The 16,995-nt window shown below is 42.6% G+C and overlaps 1 protein-coding gene across 9 annotated transcripts in view; it reads right to left on the minus strand.

Annotated features, from left to right (window-relative positions):
- Nucleotides 1-16,995, minus strand: part of si:ch211-278a6.1 (SRC kinase signaling inhibitor 1) — a 117,603-nt gene that overhangs the window by 11,949 nt on the left and 88,659 nt on the right. For 5 of the 9 annotated variants that reach the window (XM_034220421.1, XM_034220425.1, XM_034220420.1 and 2 more), the window contains exons 6-19: nt 16,872-16,883; nt 16,170-16,465; nt 13,457-14,253; nt 12,736-12,837; nt 12,235-12,362; nt 11,491-11,511; nt 10,655-10,815; nt 8,269-8,444; nt 6,887-7,017; nt 6,445-6,592; nt 5,304-5,610; nt 4,900-5,155; nt 4,367-4,506; nt 3,931-4,083 (exon numbers count right to left, since the gene is read on the minus strand). In XM_034220421.1, coding sequence (XP_034076312.1) covers nt 3,931-4,083; nt 4,367-4,506; nt 4,900-5,155; nt 5,304-5,610; nt 6,445-6,592; nt 6,887-7,017; nt 8,269-8,444; nt 10,655-10,815; nt 11,491-11,511; nt 12,235-12,362; nt 12,736-12,837; nt 13,457-14,253; nt 16,170-16,465; nt 16,872-16,883 — 2,828 coding nt within the window. Of the gene's footprint in view, nt 1-881; nt 1,767-3,318; nt 3,448-3,930; nt 4,084-4,366; nt 4,507-4,899; nt 5,156-5,303; nt 5,611-6,444; nt 6,593-6,886; nt 7,018-8,268; nt 8,445-10,654; nt 10,816-11,490; nt 11,512-12,234; nt 12,363-12,735; nt 12,838-13,456; nt 14,254-16,169; nt 16,466-16,871; nt 16,884-16,995 lie in introns of all 9 variants that reach the window. The other 4 variants (XM_034220428.1, XM_034220423.1, XM_034220424.1 and 1 more) reach the window with 4 other exon arrangements.

The raw sequence follows: 16,995 nt of genomic DNA on the forward strand, positions 1-16,995 counted from the left end.
CACACCTCAGTGAAGCGCAGCTGACACAGGAACGCAATGAGTCTTCTGGTAATCACTAATCTTTTGTTGTGTTACGGTCAACTGGAGGTGAGTTGAAAGAAAGCTATCTTAAATCTCTGGTAATAGAGTTCAACATGTGGTCATTACTTATTACCAAGAAGTGTATTGGAAGTGAATTCTTTTAAGAGATACTGTAGATTTCTCTCTCTACCACACTCAATGAAGACTGAGCCGTTCCTCAAAAGGGACTCCACTAAACTTATAACATTACAATAACGTGCTATAAAGTCTTGTCAGTTGTCCAAAAGTCTAAACCATCAAAAAATGCTTTCACACAGAAACAAACAAGACGACAGTTCAGTTTGATCCGGACAGAGGTCACAAGTTTTCATCTGTTTTCATACTGTTTGCCATCGACCTTGGTTAGGTAAGGTCTCACAACTGTGATTCTGGTTCGGATCAAACAGAACAAATACCAGAAAATAGCGCTGTAAGTAACGAGGAGAAAAAGAAGAGGAAATGTAAGGTTTATATTATCTATGCATTTGCTTGTATTGCCTGTTTGTGGTAACAAAAGGTGAAATTGGCTAGATTTACAAACAGAAAACAGATGCGAGAACAGGTCGATGAAGAAACAATTAACAACCCTGGGCTCAACAGGATAGCAGCACCAGCGCTAATCACAGAACAGACAAGTAGAGAGGAAGTCTGTTGTCTAGTCCCCACATTACATATTTTCGATTTCAATACAATTAAACTCGGATTAAGTGAGGGAGCAGACATCAAAAGCTTGAAAGTGAAGTTCCAGCAGTCACCCAGAGGGAAGCAGTGAGGAAAGAAAATAGAGCATGCTGCTTCAGAGCAATCTGTGAGCAATGAACCTGGATCGATGCTGGGCTGAAAGAGGGCGGCTTGGGGGGGACCGGGGGCTTCTTGGTCTGTGAGGTCGTCTCTGTGTAGAGCTGCTCTGCCATTGGATGGCCGCTGATCTCTATCAAAGTGTTCTCCAGCTCACGAATAGTCTCCTCCAAGCTGTCCAGCCTCCTGTATGTGCTGAAGCGGACATCTTCTCCTGCTTTCCTCTGGTTCTGGTTCGATACACTATCCACAGAGCTAGCCGATCCACTTGACTGAAGAGTGATGTTTACAGATTTCAGTTTTACCTCAGGAATGTTAAGTTCAGTGTTGCGCTGAAGTCTCAGTACTCTATCCCCCGTCTGTATCCCGCTCCTCAGAGCCTCTACCAGACAGCACTGCTGAACCGAGCTGGGGAAGGCTTTAATTCTTGGTTTGGGCACCGGCTTGGAAGACTCCAAAAGGTTACGCAGCAGCATGTAGGCATCCTTTACTGTTTTCACCTCTCTGAGAAGCACTAGGAGAGGCCGAGCCCTCAGCTGGACCTCAGGAACTTCACTGGTCTGTGTTGAAATGATGAGGGTCTGCAGAGATTCTGCGAGTATCCTGCTGAGCTCCTCGGCCTCAACAGGAGACACCACCCTCACCTCCAGCTCTGTCAACAACAGGGCCACTTCCTGTCTTAAGTCCTCCTTAAAACATAGCTGCTCTCGCTGAGGAGGGCTTCCAAATGAATCCCTTTCTTTTGAAAATGTAGTCTGGTGGACTGTGTTGTGACCAGTCCAGTCTCGTGATGGACTTTCCTCTAGGGGGTCATTGGCTGAATCTCTGACAGGATCCTCTGAGGCAGCGTGTGAAGGCAGGAAACACTCTGTCAACATGATGTGGGGGACAGGATACAAGCACCTTCCCTATAAATGAGGAAAGCACTTGAAGGGTTATATTTAAATACTGGTTTTAGCTTAAGCACAATTCAACAACTTGCTGCTTGAGATCACTGCATACCCAGACAGACAAGCGATTTAAGCAGCTTGTTTGTAATTATGTCGAGATAACTAACTCTACATGCAACTATCAGTGTGTTAACATGTGTATGCTCCTTTCTGGTGCATACAACAAACCGATTCTGATGTGATGCCTGTGTGATCATGTCAATTCAGCTCGCTTCTCAAACATACTGACACACACACCATGTATACATCACTTCAGGGGACATTACATTGACTTTCATGCATTTCCTGGAGACTTATCCTAACCTTAACCACAACCAACACATGCCTAACCCTAACCCTTAACCTTACCCTAACCAAGTCTTCACCCTTAAATTCCCCTCATGGGGACCTCCATTTTGTCCCCATAAGGGAGGCGAGTCCCCACACGTGACTATGTAAACAGATTTAGGTCCCCACAATTATAGTAATGCTAGGCCACACACACACACACACACACACACACACACACACACACACACACACACACACACACACACACACACACACACACACACACACACACACACACACACACACACACACACACACACACACACACACACACACACACACACACACACACACACACACACACACACACACACACACACACACACACACACACACACACACACACACAGAATGTCATGTGATTGTGAAGGGTGCATTCATATTATACAAAGGAACTCAATGTGTATACAAGGGTGTGTCCAAATTACGATGAGTCAAGATGCATTGTTACAAAAAAAGAGAGTAATCTAGCGATGACAACTTTAAAAAAAATCTTTTAGGTAATTGTTTTGGATTTGCAGCAAAATTGCGTTATGGTTGAGTCTCAAAATTACAATCAACACAGGAAGCGATGTGCCCAGCAAATAAACCTCTGTAGGCTACCTGCCCGTTACCAATCAACTGTAAGCTGAAGGAGGTTGAGTGAGTGAACACTGAGGACTAGAACACTTCTCAAGATGATGAAACCATATTGAATATTGATCTTACATTCATCAGAGAAACATAACTCGTCAATGAATGCTAATAATGCTGGCTGCTGAGTGTAATTGAGCAACTGTCTGCACCAAAAACAACTAGGACAGAGGTAAAGTGCTGTTTGTATGTCAGCTGTACAGTATATCAGTGGCCACAACCATTTTCAAGTTGCTCAACTTTCAAAAAGAAAAAAAGAATAAGAGTGGGTACTCAATCATTGAATTGATTCCAGACAAGCTTGTATGTAAATAAGACTTCACTTTAGTGCATTCTGCATGTTTTAGGCTGGAAATGCAGCATGCAAACGGTAGACATTATCAATTTGTGAGTAATTTAACTGCTGAAGGGAGACTTTTCAGATTGAAGAGATAGGAGGAATACATGTGGCTGGATGCTGAGCAGTGGTGGTTACTGTGTTAAGGTGGAGAGGTGAAGAAGAAAAAAAGGGCAGCAATCCACAGCACTCAGGGCCAACCAGTGTTACCTCAGTGCCTGGGGCCTCAGAGGGCCACAGGTCCGGTCTGCAGGGGGGGACACTTTTCCTGCTGAGAGGACTAACAGGAAGGGAATGGGGAAGGGGAAGAGAGAGCCTGACTGGGACTCTCTCAAACAGCTGGGGAGGGAAAAGAGAGGTTCAAAAGCTGTTGTAAATTGTACAATAAAAACCAAACAAGCACTGAATTTGACAAATCTGCTTCTGTGGACCCTCTGCTCCAACAAAATTCCAACAGGCCATCTCAAACACAGCCCAAGCAGCATTCAGGGTCCATCTGTCTGGCTGTGATCTGTGAGCCCTGGGTGATGGTGTGTGTGAATGAGCAGTATGTGATCTTTGGGTGCTCCCAGTGCCAGGGGCAGAGGGGGGACATATGGCACCTGCTGCTTGAACATGTGGTAATGATGGTGAGCAGGTCTGCTGGTGAGTATGTGTGCGCACAAAAGCAGGTAGCAGATTGTGGACCTAACATAAATAATAAAAACTGCAGTTTTCCAAGTCATTGAACAACAGCCTATTGAGGATGTAATCAACATAGGCAAGGCAAGGCAAGTTTATTTATATAACATACAGTAATACACAACCCATGGTTTGGTTTACCTCCAACTCGGCAGCAGTTTTCTCCTCCTCTACGTCCTCCTTGTCCCCAGAGGTGAGTGTTGGGGGGGTGGATGCAGGACGAGGGTTTTCGGACACCGCCCTCCTCAGTTTTACATGAGGCTTCTGGCCTTCAGTCTCTTCAGATTCAGACTTCTACAATTACAAATATAAAAAACATGTTTCACCCATCTGATCCCGTATTCCAGCTTGGAGTTTCAATATTCTGTATTGGACCAGTACTCAATGTTTTGAAGTTAAGACAATATATTAAAGCCTTCAACCTTCTTTCTATACCAGTCCAATTATCTGTTGATATTAACCATTGAGGAAACGTACTTAATTACTAACTTTTACAATGAATAGTTTGAATTGCAAAATTCTTACTTTGTGTGGTGCACATAACAATTATAAGTATATTCTTGCATCTTTGTCTTACCTTTATACTTTTCCCAGGAATAAGCTGCTCTCCGCTGCGGCTGGTTATGCACGGAGAAGACGGGAAACTACGTCTGGGTGGTGGAGGAGGGGGGGACTTGGAGGGTTTCTCTGTGCGATATCGTGGAACAGTCAGCTCATCTAGAGAAGGAAATCATTTGGTAATCTTGAGAAAGTACTCATACAGTGACAGCGGCATAACAGTTACTTTTGGATCGACCCATGAGGCATTTGTAGCCTTTATAATACGGTTGTATGTAAAACCTGCTTTTCTCGATATTAAATCTATGTTGAGTGACATACATTTTTTATTTATATTCCAACTCAGTTAAGGGTATGCAAGTGCGTGAGAACATTTGAAGGACTGCAGGTCTTTTAAAAGTAATTAGATTTTTTTGAAATGCAAGGTGGTAACTCTTAGGGGAAAAATATCTGTTTTTCTCAGCTCTTGAAAAGTTGTCAATTTGAAGAGGCAGGTTTTTTACTTGACGATGATGCATGATAATGATTCAGACTAAAGAACTGAACTCTCACCAGAGCCACGCCTGGAACTTCCCCCAGAGAGTTTGTGCTGGGGCTTGCCGACGCGGTGCTCTAGGGTTCCTGCCCCGCTGTGGGGGTTCTGGGAGGTGGGTGTGTTGGAGGAGGACTTGATCTGCTTGGCAGCAAAGTCCAGGTCTGGAATAGATTTCATTAACTCGGCCTGTGTCTCCTCCAGCAACCGGTTAATGTCCTGCGCGCTGTACTGGGTCAGAGTGGCCCGCTTCTCCTCCCAGTCTCGCTCTGCTGCCTGTGAAGTGCAAAAACTCATCTAAACATTTTATATTCAAATAGCCGTAATGGTAATGCAGTACTAGTGTATATGATTTGTAATGCAGACTATGTGAGCAGTGAAAACAGACAAGAAATAGGTGAAAAATGGCATAAATTGTTCCTACCAGCCGGACCTCCACGGACAAAGCTTTGTCAGCTAAAGCACGGCGTTCCATTTCCTCCAGGGCTTTGCCTTTGTGAGGAACAGGAGGATGATTGTCCTTGTGAGGGCCAGACATGTTGGCGTGGCCCCGGCTGAGGCTGGAGTGGGGGCTCCAGTTTGACAGGCTGTTGCTTCCCCCAAGGTCATTCATGGTAAGTGGTTGGCTGGTGTGGATGTCAAAGTCTGAAAACTTTCGCATGTCGTCTTTGTGCTTTGATGAAGGACTAGAGAAGTCCTCCTGCTTCTTCCACACACCCTCATTTGCTTGTCTGGTAAGAAACAGAATATGAATTAATTAAACAACTCTTTCAAATGTAATACAAACTAAACCATGAATAATTCATAACTTGAAAAGAAAGCAATTGTTGCTGAATGCCAAAAACATTCAAGAAAAAAGCTCCAAATATTGTGAAGGGCGAAAACTTTCACCAATTCTGGACAACTCTCTCTCTTACCCACAAAGATGAGATACAAAGAAATATTTTGATCAGTGAAGTTAATTAAAGTGGAAGGGCACATTTTAAAAGTCCAAAGGACCAGACTCACCATAAAGTTAAAAAGCAGTCCTTCATGTAGCTGAAAAGAGCCTTCATTAGGGTATTACCCATAAAGCAAAGTGGTACTTCAATGGCTGTTTGAATGCACTCTTCAGAGCAGGCTATTGTATTCACATTATGACTTAAATCTTTACTCTTAACCTGCTAGTTTTAAGAGCTTTGGCTTAAAACAGTAAAGTGGATACTGAAACCTATTCAACAGCAATGACTAATCAATTTAGCTTGGTCTGAGTCCTGTCTGCCCATTACCTTTTATGAAAATCCATAATGTTCTGCTGACACACAAACAATGAGGGGTGAAAACATAATTTCTCTGGCAGAGGTTCAAAAGGAAAAGCCTTCCAGAAAGTGATTGCTAATGGCTATGTTTTTGTGTAAGCTAATGCCAGACGTATTTCACTAGGTGTCAAAAACGTTTTCGCACAATTACCCTTCCATCGTAACATATAGGATTACTTCAAAAACATCAAGTCAATGGTAGAAAATTGTGCCTTAAATGAGCATTCAAAGTTAGCTTATGAGCTCTCAGTGGGCGCAGGTTCGTACTTGCGCATGGTGGCGAGGGTATCAGTTATACTCTTGCAGCGTTTTAACAGAGCATCGAGTCTGTGCGGCTCTTCTTTCAAGAATTTAACGGCCTCCACCTCCACTCTGAGCACCACCCGCATCTTACTCTGCAGCCCCGGGAACTGATCTGCAGGAGGAAGAAGAGAGGTAACAACCATGTTCCCCAATAACAAATCGATCTAATTGTCAAAGGACATTGAAAGCCTTTCGTTGTAAGCAAAGAAAACATTTTGGTACTAATGGTCAGGGAGTTCATTAAGACAATGAGCAATCTGAGACTGATCAAATGGCTTGCAGACAGGGTGTGGATGAGTAATGAGTCATGCCTGGTGAGTAATTAGTGACATACAAACTGTTTGCCAGAGTAAGTTTTCTGCTTCGTGCCTCTGCGCAGAATGTGAAATGTGCCAGCATGACTCACTTTTCAGTTCTGTGAGTGTTTCTCCCAGCTTTCTGAGATGAGTGGCCTTCTCCTCCAGCTCCTGCACTGTCACCAGCTTGTGGTTGACAGACGACTCCTTCTGGATCTCCTCCACTGACTTCTCCAGGTCACTGATAAAGAACAGACAGAGGGCTGAACACTAGGGATTACTCTGCAACACTTACTGTACATTTTGACTACGCTTTTATCTCAGAATGATGCTATTTGAGTTTCAGTAAAAAACCTCTGCCAATAAACTGTCTCTCAATCAACTGGCAGCAAGATTAAGCATTCTGGACAGCTGAACTGGAGGAGTGTGGACGGGTATTTAAAAGTTTGAAAACAACTGAGGTACAAAGTGCAGCCGAGAATCAGTTCAAATGAGTTTATTCTGCTCAAATATTATGTGTCTGAGATTGATGTCATATAAATCTGCCTTAAATTATGTAATGAATGAAAGTTTAATGTATAATGAACCAATATTAAATTGGCCATTAGTCAGGATGAGATCATCTAACAGTTCAACCAATTAGTGTGCAATCAAAAAGCCGCTCAGAGTGAGATTCAGGAACTCTTCTGCAGCTCCCAGACTTATTACCATTTCCACACGTGAGAGTGAGACAGTAGCAAGTTATCTGATTATTAAATCTCAAGGTAGCTCTCTGCTCTGGTTTTGCAGTCACTTCAATTAGTAGCCGGATCCTCTCATACCTCAGATCTTAATAAGCATCTTGCTCTATGCCGGGCTTAATTACAGTTACAATTTCATCCCTATCACTGCTTCACCCAGTGAGCCATGCAATTATAAAACAGATATCAACTGTGTCATGTTTATAGCAATTATTAAATATACTGTATGTGATGAAACTCATCTAATACTGGATATCAATCCAATTATATAAAATGCACTGAGCAGAAATCAATCCGTTAGTACAAAATAAAAAAATGTATACATTTTTCTGGAGAAAACTAGTCTTTGGATTAACATGATTATTGATCTATAAATCTTAATCCTGGCAATTCTGCTAGGATAATGCATAAAGTTTGCAGATGTGTGGGTTGGGTCTGGTGGTTGAGTATTTGTTGGACGTAATGGATTTGCACTCATAATGGAGAGAGTAGTAAAGCTGCATTTTAAAATAATTGAATGTGTTTTCTTCATCAGATAATAATAAGATAAAATGTTTTGTGAAAAAGGTTAGATTAAAATACAAAAAAGGTAGACTAGATTGTCTCAAATGTTTAGACACAATCTGACATTTAAAGGCTAAACCTCGACTAAAAGAGGATAGTATGATGAAAACAAGGACATTTCACAAAGGACTTAGACTTAGACCAATACTAAAAGACGGGTCAATACTAAGACATTTCCTGTTACTGACTGGAGCTGCTGGATGATGAGCTCCTCCTCGTTGAGGTACTTGAGTCTCTCCTCCTCGACCAGGAGGCGCTGTCTCTGCAGAGGGTCCTCCTGCTTCCTCAGGGCGTCCGCCACGCGCACCTTCAGCTCCGCTTCGGCCCGCTTCAACAGAACTCGCACTGAATCCTGGTTCTCCATCTGCACACATATTCAAACATACTTAACACTTAAGTTGGGATTTGTGTACATTTGACAACTGTTTTAAGAGCAATCGTATCAACGTTAGCATCGATAGCATAATGACAATAGCTTGTTGAAGATGTGAAATCTGATATCGTTGCCATTGGAGCATTACAACAGGACAACAAAGAGGATAATTGCAGTTGCTGAAAGCTTTTCAAGACAGACTATATTGATTTACTGCAACTTATATATTTCTTTCCCCTGACCTTGGCCTTGGCTTCTTGTTTTACTGTGCGACCTTCTCTGCCTTTTGATGCCAGAAAAACACTGTGCTCTCTCCTTGACTGCCTATGTGTTTTCAGGCATTGCTTGTTTATTGTCTTGCGCCTTAAAAGCACTGTTAGATGCGGTAAGTAGTTCCTTTTGTATCAGCGCGTGCAAGTAATGTGTCACAAAAAGCCAGGACACCCTGAGGAGAGTGAAGGGTTTCCATGACAGAATCACTGAGTGTGAACCCCACTCCAGCTCTGTGTTATGAATGGAATATTCTACAGGACTACTGCATGTAATACAACTCCCTGAGATGAAAACACCTGGTAAGCAAAGAAAAATGAATAATTGATCAGCCTTATGTTCCAGGAAGTCAAACAAGATATCACGAACATTTAAAATTACCCCATATGCATTACTATACTGCAGATAACAATGCTGCTGACGCATTAAGGATGTTTTTCTTTAATTATATAGACAGAACATTTAGGATGTTTTTCAAATAGTGCAGCCCTGTGCCCCCTCTCACTCCTGGAAACTCTCTCTGTATAATTCATGAGCCACATGTAAAATGTAGGCCGCTGACAATCGCTGGTGGAAACAGTACTAGTCCAGGTGCCTAGGTCACACTTGGGCACACATACAGGTTAACTGTCCTCTCTGGGTACCACACAGCTCTCAATGCTCTCAAGCAGCCCTGGTGACTGCTGTCAGGGAACAAATAAAAGCACTGCATGCCCATCATCTGTCACTCCTATTACTCTTTTTTTCTCCTTTCTTCCTGCGAGAGACTTGAATCCTCTCCTCTGCTGCTGAAAGCATTTATCTCATCATCTCTTCCTGCGGTAACCATGGCATCGCTGGCATCAGAGATACATGGAATAAATGAGGGCTGTATCTCCACATTTCCAGTTAACCCTTACTTGTGGCATTTCATCTGATTCCACAACTGGAGTGACATTTTGAATCTCTGTAGAATACCATGCCATGCGAGCCAAGCTTTTACTCCATGTCATCATTAATCCTCAAAAGGTACAATGCCCTCAATATGTCAGGCAGTACAAGTATGTGAACCTGGAGGTGTTATTTACTGTAGGTGTTGTATTGATGTGAAGATCAAATAAACATCAAAGCCACGTCTCCTGTATAGAAAAAACTGCACAGTATACACTCGCTCATCATAAACATTTTAGATAACCGATTGAATGTAGAATAAATAGATAATTCTGAGCCCTATTCTACAACGTTGGTGCAATATGTGGAATACAAGTAAACCACAGCATGGGAACATAATCTTGGCTCACATTCTGTATAAATTGCTTGTCAATAGTGAGACATTTTGGACCGTGCTAAGAATCCCTCTTTGTATGTAATTCAGAGGAATCAAAATGATGAAAAGGAGATGCATTATGAATTAATTTATCACAGAATAATTGAAATTATCAGAATGATCAGAAACCATGCTTTTATGTTGAAAAAGGTCTTTATTTTTGTCATACTGCCCTCTCATACAGTAGCACCTCCATTCACCCTCAGTCTGAAACCAGAGACCAGTCTGCTCTGATTGGTTAGCACGATGACTCTGTTGTGATTGGTGAACTGCTTAGAGATGTCATGCCCCTTAGCCTAACATGTACATCGAGCGCTAGCCAATAGAAGTGAGAGTGTTACATAGTGATGTCACTATGTCGCAGAAGTGAACAAAGGAGTCCAATAGGCGTATCAGGCGGGGTGGGGGTTTGGGAGAGAAATTCCCTCTGGAGGAAACTATGTTTTTTTAGCCTTTGCAGACCAGTTACATTTACAAAAACCTATATAAAACACTACAGGAAAGGGAACATTCAAAAAAGCATAATAGGGCATCTTAAAAACTGTGTAACAGAATTGTGTAACTTGGGAGAACAGGCCCTTGAAGAAACAAAACATGCATTTTCTGCAATTGATTTAATGTTTACCTGCATCTTGCGTAGCTGGCTGAGCTGTTTGCGCAGGTCGGTGGCATTTTGCTGCAGGCCGTTCAGGTGGAGCTTCATTTTCAAGCGGCCGGCGCCGTTAACCGGGGTTAAGAGAGAAGGTGGTGGCGGCATCAGAGCTAGAGGGGCCGACGGTGTATGAGCTGCCAATCACAGAGCAGGACAAGGGGGGTCACCAGGAGGTCGTTGGGAAACAAATTGATTAGCTTGCTGGGCTGTGCTCCGGTGAGATTTCAGTTAGCCAGCATGACAAATGAAAACACACAAACAGCATACAGGCTCAAAGAAACGTACATAATAGAAACATTTGCACAAACTGGAGCATATACAGTGTGTGAACTTTAAAAAAGTGCCATATTCACAAAACTCTAATAGCCCACTGGGAGAAATGTGAGCTCATGCTATTAGTAGCCCATATGGAAGAGCAATTAGTCTTTTCAGTAGTGACACACAGGGGGATAACCATGCTCTTATCTTGACACAGGGCTTTGTGAATATGGCCATTGACTCTCCAGCTATTCTCTCACACATGTATGCTTCCTGAACACACATATACACATTTAAAAAGGAGAGCATAGTCTCTGACAAAGACAACCTTCTGAAATTCCCAAAGGAAAAAACCAAGCAGAAATTAAAAAGTAGAGACAGAGACAGGACGAGGGGGTTCCGCTCTCAGGGAAACCAGCCAGGAGGAAAACGTGAGGATAGACACTGCCAGCTACCCAGCAACACCACACACCCATACAGAGAGCAGAGAGCCATGAGAATGTCTGATAGGTGGAAAAGAAAAGGGCGATAGAGAAGGAGATGACAACTACCTTTCTTCTTTAGCCGTCCAGCTGGAATATAAAAAGAGTGAGCCAGTTACCTTGGAATAAATGAGAGGGTGCTCGAGAGACAAAGAGGGACGGGGTAGTCTCATTTCATATTTACTGGCCATGTGAAAGTCTGGTCAAAGAAAAGCTTTGTTTATGCCAAAACCGAGCTACTGAGTTATGGACATGTGAGAAAGAAAGAGAGAAATGCGTAGAATAAAAGAAATGATTTAAGTCAGATATGATTCGGCCTGTATGGGCTACACCTGTTGGAAAAAGATTTCTATCAGTACTTAAAAATTAAATGCTGAAAAATATGTGTCTGATATTTACAAAAATACACCGATACATACAAATAAATATATCTCCATCAAGTACAGAGATAGCTTTTGAAGTAGGCTAAAAGCTTTATACTGGGCAAAATTGGATAAATTGAGATTTGCTTTCATCCGACTGAATATGAGAACAACAACAAATCCTCGGTTTGAACTACAAGTATGAAAAGCATGCTTTAAATAACCAAATCCACAACTCTAAACAAAGCGTTAGTTTCCATTGTGAATCCCCTTGTGAGAGCTTTGTCAAATTTGAATTCATTTGTCCTAAACTACATTCAGGTCACCATAAATTCTTCTTTGTGTCCTTTAGCCTCTTTAAAGTGTGGAAAATAAATTGTCCCAAAAATGTAAATAAGGCATTACTGTGTTAGTAACAAAAAGGGCTGGTGAGTAACGGCTGGGTACTCACGTTCGGTGGCGGAGCCGTCGCTGTTGGTGTCGGTCTTCTCGCTGGAAGAAAAAGGTAAGGGCCGTGAGAACTCCGTCCCTTGGTCTGGAGGGCAGCCCGCCATCATGCAGAGACGCAGCAGGCCGCATCTGAGGATTAACGGCCACAGGGCAAGGCAATTACAGTGCTAACGCTAACAGCACTACTCCTGGACACTATCAGACTACATTAACAAGCTATCCTCTTGTTAATGAGCCCCTGAAGTGTTCATGAGGCTGAAGTTATAACAATATTCCTTAAATACGAGGAACTCCAAATCAACTTAAAAGCTATCTTACACATTTCTACGTATCAATGCAAAAATCAATTGCACTGTGCCCTGTAGCTAATGTTTAGTGCTCTGTGCTTGTGTTGTGCTCACACAAACTAATGCTGATAATGGCTCTGATAACAGCCTGCCACCGTTGTCGTCGATAACGCTGCGAGATTTAAAGGGTTAATGGGGTGTAATGGGAGTCTTACGTGCTGTCACTGTCTGGTGCTCTGGTCAGCACGCTCTGGACCAGGCCAGTGAGGCTGGCTATCTGCTTCTCCATCGCCTCCATGCGCTCCAGACGCTGATCCCTGAAAAGGAAAATGGTAGTAATACAATTTCATTTATAGTGTGCTTTTCATGGTACTCAAAGACACGTTTTCAGCAGTTACAATGATCATATAAATCAGAACCCTTAAAGTATACAACATGCAATATCTATCATACATTAAAAGTAGTTCTTAAATAGTGAGTGTTGATCTGGGATTTGAAAATAAATATTGCAGAAAATGCCAAATCACCAAAAGCTCAAAGGCAGGTGAACACAGGGTTAAATTATAAAAACATTTGTTTGGCTGTGATAATATGTAACACACAGTTCAGTAGAGTAAGCAATACAGCTTTGTAAGTACATGTAAATATCTGCTTGTAACCAAAGAAATTCTAAATTAAAGTCTAAGAGAAAATCAACTATAATAATATTGAATCATCTTCTGATTCCCCTCACTAGAATTCCGTGAAGCCAGTTTAAACCAACATAAAAAAACACAAATACAGAAACTGTTCATGCAAAACAACCAGAGTGCTCTTATTTCATTTTTACAGATGATTATTCATTTCCCTTAGAAGCTGATTATAAAAACAAATGTTCAAAACCTACTTTAAACAATAAAGCACCTTCATTAAATTCTCCACTCAGACAGTACTGACCTGCTGGTTTCAAGGTCCTGTCCAGACAGGGAACCAAATCCAGGCGTGGCCCTGCCGCCCTCCCCGGGCCCGGCTGTCAGACACAGAGGCTCTGAACCAGAGCTGGGCCTGGACTTGGGGCTCTCTATAAACACAGAGGAAGAGGCAGAGTCCTTGCGGAAGCTCTGCCTGACAGGTGAGGCTCTGCTGGGCGGGTTGGAATACGAGTCCCTGTCCCTCATCTGCATGTCGGGGATTTTCTGCGGGGATGATGGCGGCATTCGAAATCCCATGCCCAGTGTGGCTGAGGAGTAGGTGTCGGAGTAGAGTGAGCCTCCAGGCTTGTAGAGGGAGTCCTCCAGGTCGGCAGCAGCTGAGTAGGTGCTTAGGGAGCGCACAGAGCCACGGCGGTACAGGCCACTGGTTACAGGGAAGCTAAAGGGGTCTCCGATGGCAGCGAGGGACTGGGTGGAGGCGATGCTGAGGCGGCCCTCGTGCATCAGGCTGTAGGGATCTGCATACAGGCTCTCGTTCTTCATCAGAGCCATATTCTTTGCAGAGACTTCCTCATCAGGCTTGACATCGCGGCGCTCCAGGATGGCGCTGGGCGATGGAGACAGACCTGCGTTTGGACCGTGACCGGCCGGGGCATGGTGGGGGTGTCGGGGCTGTTCATGCTGGGATCCCGTGAAGGATGGAGGACGGCTACCGCTGTAAGAGAGCCGTGAGCGGGACGGAGAGCTGGAGGACGTAGAGGATGGAAGGGTGTTGAGGCGGCGAGTTGGGGAGGAGTCGCGAGAGGAGTACACCATATCCCTCTGAAATGAACAAGCAGGGATGCGGGTTACCATGGAGAAATACAGATGAGATGTGTCCCATGAGGCAGTTTGACATAACAACAACTGAGATCTGATAGACAATAAATCAGCTGTTAAATTCTGTACATCCCAAGAGAAGATGGTTCTCAAGAGACCAAATGTTGTGTGTTGTTTGTTATGTTGTTTTAGATTTGCCAAATTAGAGAATATAAATGTTGTCCAGCACATGCATATTCCAAAATGTCTCTTTGCTTCTTGTCTTCACAGGTTATAGGGTTACTAGTATATTATTACAAGCAGATAATATGCTAAAACAAATCATTAATATGTATTCCATGTAGTTGTAGTGACAGGATGCAGGACACTCAACAACTTAATTCATACAGAACTGAATAACAGAAAATATATATGTCCTCTTAGCTATTCTTTTTCTCGACCTGCTTTTCTTTGTAGAGCATCATAATATGTCGAAACCCACCTCTGCCTGTGCTTTTCTAATGTAGGGATTTTCCTAATTTCACATATATTCAGTTTTCCCTTGTCACATTACTACATTTGTTGCTTTCCCATTGCTGTTTTCTTGTTCTCATTTCCTTCTCAGCATCCTAACCAACCTTGTCAAGCGGCACCATGTAATACACAGGAAATGCTGGAGCGTGACAAAGGAATTTGTGCTGTTGAGCTGTTATGTCTAGGGACAAATATATATATACACATTCTGTATATTTACAAAGCTACAGTATATGAGGTGTTCTGGTTTGCACAATCTGTATGGAGACAACCTAAACAAACAAATAGATTAAGGCACAGCGCAAAGCCTCTATTTGCTCTACAAGACACCACCAGGCACGACGTGCACAAGAGCAAATACATGGCAACATGCTTGTTAAGATGCAGCCTCAAGTTACAAAGAATAAATTAACCGTTCACCTCACACTTACCATGAAATAATTCTACACAATTAGTTGACTAATTTGATAATTGATTCATTGTCAAGTACATTTTCATGCAACATTGACAGTGGTGACTGCCTTTGTATGATTAATATCTTTTTTAATGTAATATATTTTGGGCTTTGGAAAGACACAACAAAACATTTAAAGTCCTTAGGCGGTGAGAAACTTGAATGGACATTTAGTACTGTTTTGGGATATTTAAATGATCAAACGATAAATGGAGAAAACAATCATCTTTCATGCACTGTGAAAGATGCTGGGTTACTTTGATAATGGTTTTGCCAAATTAAATGTGTTACAACAAATTATCCCTTGTTAGGGTTTTTTATATGTATAGATGTAGATTCACATTTTATTGCGTGCTGCGCAGCTTTCTCACTACATATCTTTGCTTTTCTTTGTATACACATGCATAAACAAGCATGTACTGTAAGCGTACACCAATACTTAAAACATACAGCACAATACATGCAAACACAATATACATACAAACTGCTGTTTGCATGGTTAATAGCGGTTGTATTCTCAGCATTGGGTGAATCTATGCAGTTGGTAAGCATGGTTTTGTATAAAATAATTAAAAAAACGGTCTCCCTCAGGCTTCCTTGATATTCACTGAAGCAGAAATAACATGGAATGTTGAAATATGCTCATTTCACAGAGGAACATTGTTCTCTGGTGTCTGCACAGCAACAGATGGCCTACTTGAAGATAAGAAAGTACATTTCCAGGAGGAATTCCTGTTAAATTACTAACTTATACACCGTAACAGTCAAAGGTACCTTTAAAGTATACAAAAACCGCCTAGCCAAAGAAGCACACTGCTGCTTTTCATGTAGAGGCACGGCATAATAGAGGTTCTCCCTGACATCAGACTAGCAAGATATCAGATGGCATTCTTCCTTTGAATAAAACCGTTAACCCCGTCACCTCCCCACTCCCCAGCCCCCGTCTCCTCACCCTCAGGTCTCCGTTAGCCAGGTGAGGTGCAGCCGGGTAGGAAGCGTAGATGGGCTCTTTGCGGTAAATCTTGATGATGCTGCGGTCCTGGATGTCTCGGACGTCCTCCAGCTCGTAGAAGACGTTGCGTGCCTCGTCCTTGATCAAGATGGCCGTGTTGGACGACTTCAGCATTCCTGCCGTCAACTTCTGAGGGAACATGTGCACGATGAGGGCGTGCAGCGTGTCCAGGCTGCTCAGCTCGTGGGTGATGTGAACCCGACGCGTCTCATCCCCGTACTGTAGGAACAGCACGCCTAAAAGAGAGTGACGGTTGAGTGAGAAGGGGATGGCTTCTGTTGATGGAAAGAATAACTAATCGCTTTTTTTTTTATGGCATTTTGATGGATATATTGCAGTCAATAATTATACAAATGTTCTGCCTTCAAATATACAAGATGCTGAAGAATGATTTTTATTATCAGATTTCAGCATGAATCATCCCTTTCTGAACGTGAGAATAGGACTGTGTGGGTAGCTGCGTTAGAATTCACAGCTAAGGTGCATATTTGATAAAGGCAAGTTGACTTTTTACAACTAATATCTTTCATATAAAACTTTTACTTCCTATAATCAAATGGCAAAATAACCCCGCTTCATGGAATACTTGGTCAAATGCTGAAACCTTAGATTTGTTTGTGTTAAAGATGACGCCTGACTAACCTGCAAATTCATCTGCATACACCCGGGGGACAAACAAAAACAACAAGCAAAGCAAAGAAAGAACAGTGATTAAAAGTCAAGCAGAATAGGTGAGTATATTTCAGAGGAGTTGGGGAGAGAAGAA

This window comes from Gymnodraco acuticeps, unplaced genomic scaffold, assembly GCF_902827175.1.
Source record: "Gymnodraco acuticeps unplaced genomic scaffold, fGymAcu1.1, whole genome shotgun sequence".
NCBI lineage: Eukaryota > Metazoa > Chordata > Actinopteri > Perciformes > Bathydraconidae > Gymnodraco > Gymnodraco acuticeps.